Source organism: Mus pahari, chromosome 14 (assembly GCF_900095145.1).
Source record: "Mus pahari chromosome 14, PAHARI_EIJ_v1.1, whole genome shotgun sequence".
In the NCBI taxonomy this organism is placed as follows: domain Eukaryota; kingdom Metazoa; phylum Chordata; class Mammalia; order Rodentia; family Muridae; genus Mus; species Mus pahari.
In genome coordinates this window covers 19057867-19067356 of record NC_034603.1, presented here as the reverse complement: position 1 = coordinate 19067356, position 9490 = coordinate 19057867, and the positions used below count along the sequence as shown (strand labels likewise).

The 9490-nt window shown below is 42.7% G+C and overlaps 1 protein-coding gene across 1 annotated transcript in view; it reads left to right on the top strand.

Moving 5' to 3' along the window:
* Znf354c (zinc finger protein 354C) overlaps positions 1–8130 on the top strand; it is a 16484-nt gene extending 8354 nt beyond the window's left edge. Inside the window, exons 3-5 of the mRNA XM_021213009.1 lie at positions 1447–1573; positions 2173–2265; positions 3543–8130. Coding sequence (XP_021068668.1) covers positions 1447–1573; positions 2173–2265; positions 3543–4972 — 1650 coding nt within the window. The 3' untranslated portion in view covers positions 4973–8130. The remainder of the gene's footprint in view (positions 1–1446; positions 1574–2172; positions 2266–3542) is intronic.
* The last annotated feature ends 1360 nt before the right edge of the window (positions 8131–9490 follow it).

Below are 9490 nucleotides of genomic sequence, written 5' to 3'. Positions count from 1 at the left end.
CTCTCTCTCTCTCTCTCTCTCTCTCTCTCTGAGACAAGGTTTCTCTGTATAGTCCTGGCTGTTCTGGAACTTACTGTATAGACCAGGCTAGTCAGAATCCACCTGCCTCTGCCTGGGATTAAAGGCATGTACCACCACGCCAGACTGAAATTACTTACTTTTTTTTTTTTTTGGCTTTTTGAGACAGGGTTTCTCTGTACAGCCCTGGCTGTCCTGGAACTCACTTTGTAGACCAGGCTGGCCTCAAACTCAGAAATCCGCCTGCCTCAGACTCCCAAGTGCTGGGATGAAAGGCGTGCACCCCCATGTCTGGCTAAAATTACTTTCTTAATTACTATTTGGCACATACATAGTTTTGCAAACCCCGGGGTTCTTTTGGTTTTCATATTGAATAGAAACCCATCCTAGTAGCTGTTTACTTGAACTCAGTGCCTGGCTTTACCACTCTCTCCCAGTATTCTCTCAGGAAGGCTACTTAACCTGTTCATTTACCTTTTGATTGTGTATGTATGAGCCATAATACCAGTGTGGGGGTCAGAGGACAACTTGTGGGAGTTGGCTCCCTTCTACCATGTGCTCAGGAAGGACCAAACTCAGGTTGGCAAGGCTTGGCAGCAAGTGCCTTTACCTACTCAGCCAACCTGCTAACCTAGGTCATTTAACTGTTCTAGACCTAGTTTTCCATTTGTAAAATACTTTAACTGTAGCCTCCTCCCTAGAGGGTTTTCATAACATTTAAAGGAGACCGTTCATGCCAAGTTCCTACCACCATTCCTAACATACTTATTTTTTTTTTAAAGATTTATTTATTATCGTACATAAGCACACAGTAGCTGACTTCAGATGCACCAGAAGAGGGCATCAGATCTCATTACGGGTGGTTGTGAGCCACCATGTGGTGGCTGGGATTTGAACTCAGGANCTTCGGAACAGCAGTCAGTGCTCTTACCTGCTGAGCCATCTCGCCAGCCCCCTAGCATACTTATTAAACAGTCTTTTTTCAGGGATTTCTTCCTGTTTGGTTGGTATTTTCCTCAGCTTCCCTACATTGTTCTACATGTGTTCTGATTTATATTGTTATCCTTCCTTTTACTTAGATTTTGACTGAGAGAAGGCTGTGCCTGCTTAGAACACTTTAAAATTCTAGCTGTAGATTTTTTAAAAAAGTATTTATACATTTTATGTATATGAGTATGCTGTAGCTGTCTTCAAACATCTCTCCAGCTCCTCTGGGTTTGGATTTTATACCCTACTGTCAGTGATTTTAATGCCCAAATCCCCACAGCTTTGATTCTAGCAGGTTCTCAATAAATACTTGTTTACTTAAATAATTAATAACTATTTCCATAAAATAGATGGTTCAAAATTCTTAGTATTCTGAGATAGTTTTAGTTCTTGGTATGTACCCATTGTCTGGGGTAAGCAGGAATGGATTTGCTGTTCCAGGAGCCTGTGACCTTCAGGGATGTGGCCGTGTCCTTCAGCCAGGATGAGTGGTTGCACCTGGACTCTGCTCAGAGAACCTTGTACCGGGAGGTGATGCTGGAGAATTACAGCAACCTGGCCTCACTGGGTAAGGTGCTTGCTGGGTAAGGGGTTAAGACTCTGCCGTGGAAGCACGGGACCCCTGCCTGATACCTGGCTTTGCCGGGAAAGGGTTTTTTTCTCTACTCAACAGTCCAGTAGAAGATATCTTGAAGCTGCTCCTTTGGGCTCAGAATCCTCTGTTTTCCATTCCATTATGCTGCAGAGAAAAGTCAAATCTCTGTGGAGTTGAAAGTACACTTTTTCTCTTGACATCTTTTGTGTTCCTGACTTTCTTTGCCCTTCCTTGTACCCTACTGTCAGTCTGTTTTCTGCCCTAGGCCAGTGAGTAAATTCCAGTTCAGAATCTGAAATTCATAGAAGGCATTTAGGTGTTAAAAACTATACAGGAATACCCTGTCTGAGAGAAGTTCATTTCCAGGACCATGTGTTAATTTTGAGTTGGTCCTTGCTTCTTGCCCTATGCCCTAAATCTCCAGTGTCCCCCTGGGAAATCATTTACCTGTGTGTCCCACCTTACAACACTGAACTTCTCTGCTTTCTACGTCAGGTGAGTAATATATGAAGTGACACTGGGATGGCTCTTCAGGCCATTCATCCCAACTCCATTCTCTTTCCCATGAGCAGGGTTTCAGGCTTCAATACCTCCCGTGATTGGCAAGCTGCAAAAAGGGCAAGATCCTTGCATGGGAAGAGAAGCCCCTGAAGACACCTGCCTAGGTGAGTGAGCCGTTGGGAAATGGAGACACAGAAGTCTACCTGAGTTTATCAGAAAAGGGCAGTGGCACAGTGACGTTTTGTGAATAATTAGCCCTATAGAGATGCTTAGGACCTCTTGTGTTTAAGTGGATAGCTGTTGACGTGCAGCCGTCTAAATGCAAAGTTCATCTATTTTCAGTTACAGATCGAGTAAAGAAAGCTCAGCGTTTCTTTTTTTGTTTGTTTTTTTGTTTTGTTTTGTTTGCTTATTTTGGTTTTTTGAGACAAGGTTTCTCTTTATAGCCCTTGCTGTCCTGGAACTCACTTTGTAGACCAGGCTGGCCTCGAACCCAGAAATCCACCTGCCTCTGCCTCTGCCTCCCGAGTGCTGGGATTAAAGGCATGCGCCACCATGCCCGGCAAGCTCAGCGTTTCTTAACATGAACACAAGCTAAATCTTTTCACATAGAGTTAGAGCTAAACTTGAGGTTGGGGACACTCAGACCTTCAGGACAAATTGACTTCATAGACTTACAGATTTGCATAAGATTCCTACAACGAGAATGCAGTCTTCTGGTGCCAGCTTATAGAAGAAATGAATAAGTCCTTTCTCCTCTGGCCTAACAGAAAGGCGGGAAGGGATGGGAGAGAGCAAGAAAGCACGCTGTTCTTTCAGCCTGAGGGAGAGTGGTGCACGTGGCTGGCCCGTGCTAGAGTTTGTCATTGTGACTGATGTGTTGAACTTGCGGCTGTTGTAACATTTGAGACGCAAACATCATTTTTTCGACAGACCACTTTTCCCTTTCACAGGCCGTGATGAAATTACAGTTGAACGTGAAGTCACAATTTTAAGAAAAACAATCTAAATTTCTGTAGGGTTCAGAGGACCATGAGGGAAAATGCAGTGACAGTGACTGAGTAGCAGGAAGCGAAGGGAGCTGCCTGCGTGCCGCTGTGTGTGCGGAGTGGGAATGAGGAAACGGATTCATGGTGCTTAGTTCATCTTGTCCCTTCATAACATTCCCTACGACCTTAAGTGGTCTGCTCTGTCCGTCCCTGCCTGGAGATCCTGTTCTCTAGAACTGCAGTCCCCTCATCTTCAGGAGAGCTTTGTCTAGTTTATCCTCATACCCTACTCCTTACCCATTTACCTCCGATCATCCCACCACATTCAGGTCTATGTTTGGGATCAGGCTGTACCAACCCTCTTTCCCTGTTGCTGCCAGTCTCGTTGGCTTTCTGATACATCATGTCTCTATTCTGGCAAAGGAAGAATTAATTCTTCCAATCCTTTTCAGATTTCGAGATTTGGCCAGAGATAGAAGCATTGCCCCCCAAACAAGATGTTTTTACTGAAGAGACATCTCATGGGCTGATAAAGAATGGATCCACTAAGTGTGTTTACTGGAAAATCAGCTTTGGAGAGCTTGTGAAAACTGAGCGCCGAGATACAGCACAGGAGCAAGAAAAGAAAGTGCATGGGTCAGGGGCAACTTCAGACAAGGAAACCACTAGTGAAGATGAAACTCCCACAGGCCTCGAACTGGAGAAACCCTTGTTCATAAGTAAAGCACTTGTCTCACAAGAGGGTGATCCCATAGACAGTGTTCCTGGGACATATCACACTTCAGAGAAAGATTTACCACAGGATTTTGATTTAATGAGAAGCTTTCAGATCTACCCAGGACAAAAACCTCATGTCTGCAGTGAATGTGGCAAGGGTTTTACTCAAAGTCTTCATCTTCTAGAGCACAAGAGGCTTCACACTGGGGAGAAGCCTTACAAGTGTAGTGAGTGTGGGAAGAGCTTCAGCCATAGGTCGTCCCTCCTGGCTCACCAGAGAACCCACACCGGAGAGAAGCCATACAAATGCAGCGAGTGTGAGAAAGCCTTCGGCAGCAGCTCCACTCTCATCAAACACCTGAGGGTGCACACCGGAGAGAAACCTTACCGCTGCCGGCAATGTGGGAAGGCCTTCAGTCAGTGTTCAACCCTCACTGTGCACCAGAGGATTCACACTGGGGAAAAGCTCTATAAGTGTGCCGAGTGTGACAAGGCCTTTAACTGCAGGGCAAAGCTCCACAGACATCAGAGAATCCACACAGGGGAGAAGCCATATAAATGTGCTGAGTGTGGGAAAGGCTACAGTCAGTCTCCATCCCTAGCCGAACACCAGAGACTCCATACTGGAGAGCAGCTTTGCCAGTGCTTGCAGTGTGGGAGAACCTTTACACGTGTGTCTACCCTTATCGAACACCAGAGAATTCATACTGGACAGAAGCCGTATCAATGCAACGAATGTGGCAAGACCTTCAACCAGTATTCCTCCTTCAATGAACATCGGAAGATTCATACAGGGGAGAAACTGTATACATGTGAAGAATGTGGGAAAGCCTTTGGCTGTAAGTCAAACCTTTATCGGCATCAGAGGATCCATACTGGAGAGAAACCCTATCAGTGTAACCAGTGTGGAAAGGCCTTCAGCCAGTATTCATTCCTAACTGAACACGAGCGAATCCACACTGGAGAGAAGCTCTACAAGTGTATGGAGTGTGGGAAAGCCTATAGTTACAGGTCAAACCTCTGTAGACACAAAAAAGTCCACCTGAAGGAAAGGCTGTATAAATGGAAAGAATATGGGACACCCTTTATCTATGGCTCATCCCTTACTCCATATCAGAGATTTCTGAAAGGAGACAAGCCTGAGAACTTTAATCCATCGCTGTAATCCAAGACAACAGCCAGAAGAGTAGTGAGTAGAATGCAAATCAAAATAGTCATCTTTTTTTTACTTGTACAGCAAATAGTTACCACAAAGTCATGGACAGTGGATGCACAAAGAATGCTGACATCAGCAATTTAAGGACTATTACAAAAAAATGTTAATAATTCGTTGAAAAAGTATGAAAGACCTCACTTAAAAAACAAAACTGTTGCGTATAAGCATTGTTTCATGAGAGGGTCATCTCTAAGAGCTTCTGTGTTATGATTTTTCTTTTCAAGATAGTTTCTGATATAGTTAATAATGTGAAGAGTCGTGGGGCCTCAGTCCCTAAAATGGTGAGCTGTTACAGGGAGAAGTCCTTTTCATAAAGAGCCGCTACAGAGGAAAAGAATACTTGGACTTGTTGTGTATCAACAATAAAGCTCTTTATAAATTGCCCCTTATACAACATACATGTGTATATGTATGCATCTATATTCATATATACACATAGAGGACTTTTATGTATATATGGCCATGTCACTTAACAATGGGATTACAGTTAGAAAAGGCTTCATTAGGCATGTCCATGTTTATAGGAACATCATTGCATTTGCATAGCCTTAGATGGTCCGGGCCTGCCAATCAGTGTGACCTCTTGAGGTGATCAACATACCATAATTTGAAAAAAAAATTTTTTGAGGTTATAATTACATTTCTCCCTTCCCTTTTTCCAAACCCTCCTGTACACTCCTCCCCACTCTCCTTCAAATCCATGGCCTCTTCTCTTACTAATTGTTATGCATGCATATATTCATACTTTTTTATAGTAAGGGTTTTTATTGATTGGCTTGTTTATTTTAGATAGAGTTTCACTATGTAGCCTAGGATGGCCTTGAACTCATTATGTAGACCAGGCTGGTTTTGAACTTGCAGTCTTCCTGCATCAGCCTCCCACATACTGGGATTAGAGGCATGAGCCATCATACTTGGTGTAAATTTTATTAGTAGAATGTGTACACTCTAAGGATAAAAGTATAGTATAGCAAATGACTAAGCTGGTAATGTAGTTTGTCACCATCACCATGTGTCATGTACTGTATATAATTGTGTGTGCTGTGATGTCTGGCTGCCAGCACAGAGGGTGTGTTTGCACAAATGGGCAATGCATTGTATCTAAGGTGTTATAATAGTTATAAAGTCATGACAGCTCTTATGTAATCGAACAAGCAGGAATTTTCCAGACCAGTTGTAGTCTGATGAGTGATATGTGTTGTCATTGGCCAAACATCATCATAGGCAAATGGCTGTATGCACACACTCACATATATGTACATATATGTGTGTGCCAAAGTGTATACATACACATACAAAGAGTTTAGGACTTTTTTTTCCCTTCATAGTCCTTAATGATTAAAAAGACTCAATTTACTAATTTAGAATTTACTGTTTCAAATTAAAAATTTCCCCCAGGGGCGACTTCTTTCTAGCTCCCCTATATCTGTAGTGGGATCTGGTTCTGGATCTAGCTGAATAGAGTCTTACAGTACTATAGAAGTTGGTCTGAGCAGACAGGTGGGCAGACTGTCATCCAAACAATAGATTATATATTGTAGCAGGCCAGTGTTGACAGAGTCTCCTGCTATGCACCTGTTAGCACTTTAGAATCAAAGAAACTTTTAATTTATAACCTTTTAAGAATCGAGGTCTTCAGCTCTGATAATCTATGATAGTTACAGGTTCATTTCTATCCTCAAGGCTCAAGAACACTATTTGTTTTGTAACCTGTTCAGATATTTTTGTTAGTAATGTAATCAGTTGTCTTTAGTTTCCCCTAGCTTTGGTCTTAGTAGTGGAGTTGAGAACATGCCCCCTTTCTTCTATCTCTGATTCTATACCTGCTTCTATAACTACTTAAATTCTCAAAGCCAGCAACGGTCCAGATGAGGTATCGCGTTGGTATGTTTCCGTGTGTGGCTGGCTGCCTTTTTAGTACACAACTTTTAATTTTTTTTCCTTGTAGTGCTGACGACCGAATCCAGGGCTTTGTACATGCTCAGGAGGTGCTCTCCATGGAGCTGTGTTTGCAGACCTTAGGACCTGAGTGTAAAGTTGCAGATGAATATTTTATATTAGACAATCTTCTCATTACCTTAATGCCCTAGACCTAGATCCTTCGTTCTTTGACTTACCCCATTGGTTTGTCACTTTAGAATTACTCCAGGAGCATTAATTAGACCCTTCTATCTCAGCAAAATATTAGAATTAAGCAGGCATTCAGCACTTAATTGAGCTCCTTTGGCTCATCAGTAGATGTATGTGTTTAAATGGATTTGCAGGATAAATAAGACTTGAAGGGAGCCTCTAGGTGTCTTCTTGTTCCTCGTGAGCATGCTCAGTGCCCAGTGTTTGGCTCACAAATGCCATTTGCCTCCAGAAGGACTCAGGCCTTCTGGAAGAAGTGAACAGCGGCGCGTTTGCAAAGGAGGGGTATGCAAGTGCACTGAGAGGATAGTTTTGTGATAAGACATCATTTTAGGGTTATTGATATGACTAGACACGGACTAACTTGAAGGCGCATCCTTTGATCAAATTTAAGACACTTCAAACATCAAAATACTCATAAGATTGGATATAATATTTTCTAAAGGTTATGGGGGAAAGCTTTTTATAACATTTGAAGAAAAGCATCTTTTAAATATATACAAAGCAATAAACAAGCCATTTAACAACTGTCATTGTCATTAAATCTAGCAAAAAGTTGATTGATGGTAAAAACCTACTGCATGAAAGACAGTTAAGGAACAGTTCATCATCCCCAGAGAGTACAGCTATGAGTCACAGGAGAAGCATCAGTTTTCCTCCTGAGGTCTGGCAGGCCGAGTTCCCCTCCTGAGCAGCAGCCACTGAGGCTTCTCCTGAGGCTGCAGAAGCACATTTTATTATTTATGATATGCTGCCAAAACCAGTTAGTGAACATCTATGGAAATCTCTAGACATACCTTCCTGCTTACAAAGACTTGAGAGTAACATGTTAGCACATGGTAACAGACAAAGCTAGAGTTTGAGACATTGGAAATGTTCATTAAGTTGTACTTTTCAAATAGCCAATATGTTAGAACAAAAGGATGCCTGAGACAGCCACATGCAAAGTGTGATCTTTTATTGAGAAATAAAGTCAGTAAAAAAAACCTGTAAGACATTTGAGGGATATTTAGGGAAATACAAAGGTGAAAATAGGTGTTAGATAATGTGGTATGGTTACTTTTCTTAGACTAGGTGAAGTATTGAGTTTATATTTCCCTACCATATGCATGCAAAAGTTTAAGTTAACAAGTCATAATGTCTGCAGCATATTTTAAATCGAAACTGAGAACTGATCAGTGACTGTTGAATTGTTGTGATTACACCTTAAACTTGTCTGTACCTATGTTTAAATGTAATAAAAATTGAGGCAAAAATGATTTTTAAAGTGGTGAGTGTGCGCGTTCTGTTTAAGGTTCATCCTCTGTGGGCATACTTGTAGTCAGTAGAAATGATGGACTGGCCCCCTTAACTGGAGTAAGCATACCCTGCCCTCTCCCAGATTGAATGCAACTAATGCTCGGCCAGCTGCTAGGGTGCCCTGAGGAAGAACGACAGCAGGGTAAAGGAGGGAACTCATTTGAAACAAAACTCATGGAGTGTGGTGGTGGCTGTATAGGCCAGTCACGTACGTCTTTACACTGTCCTCTGACCAGAAGAACCATGAGCCAACAGTGGTCAGCAAGGTCTTCATGACTTTATTTTTTTTAATGTTTCTCTCTACTTGTGCTTGAAGGTGGGTCTGTTCCCATGGCATGAGTCAGAGAGAAGAACCTAAAGCCTTGGGTTTATAATCAAAAGGCCAGGAGGAGACTTGGGATAGAGTGTATTAGGAAAAAAAAAAAAAAGAAGAAGCTCAAGAAGTGATTTGCAGACTTGTCCGTACGATCTTGGTGGTCATGGCCCATGCGTGCAAAGATCTCACTCTAGCTGGTACTTCGTTCGTGTCTGTGTTTTCCAGAGGTACAGAACCAACAGAATTCAGTCTGTATTTAAACAGAACTCATTAGATTGGCTTACATGATAGAACTGGAGTAGTCCAGCAATAGCTGTCTCACTCCAGAGAGGCTGAGAACCCAATCTAATACTAAAGGCCTGGAGGATTCCTGGACAGCCACTGGCATTTAGTCCTAATGGGAGAATCCCATAGGCTTCCAAGCAAGCCAACCTAGCCTTGCATATGCAGCAGCAAACACGATGTCCCAAATACGATCAACGGTGAGGACTAGCCCGTGAGGTTGTCTTCTGACCTCCATGTGCAGGCTGTGGCTTGCATGCACACATGTGCTCCTCATCCCCACCTCCTCTCAGAAAAAGCCAAACCCACTCCAATTTCTCTTGAGACTTCTTTAACCCAAGCATAATTTAGAAATGCATTGCTCGAGCCGGGCGTGGTGGCGCACACCTTTAATCCCAACACTTAGGAGGCAGAGGCAGGCGGATTTCTGAGTTCCAGGC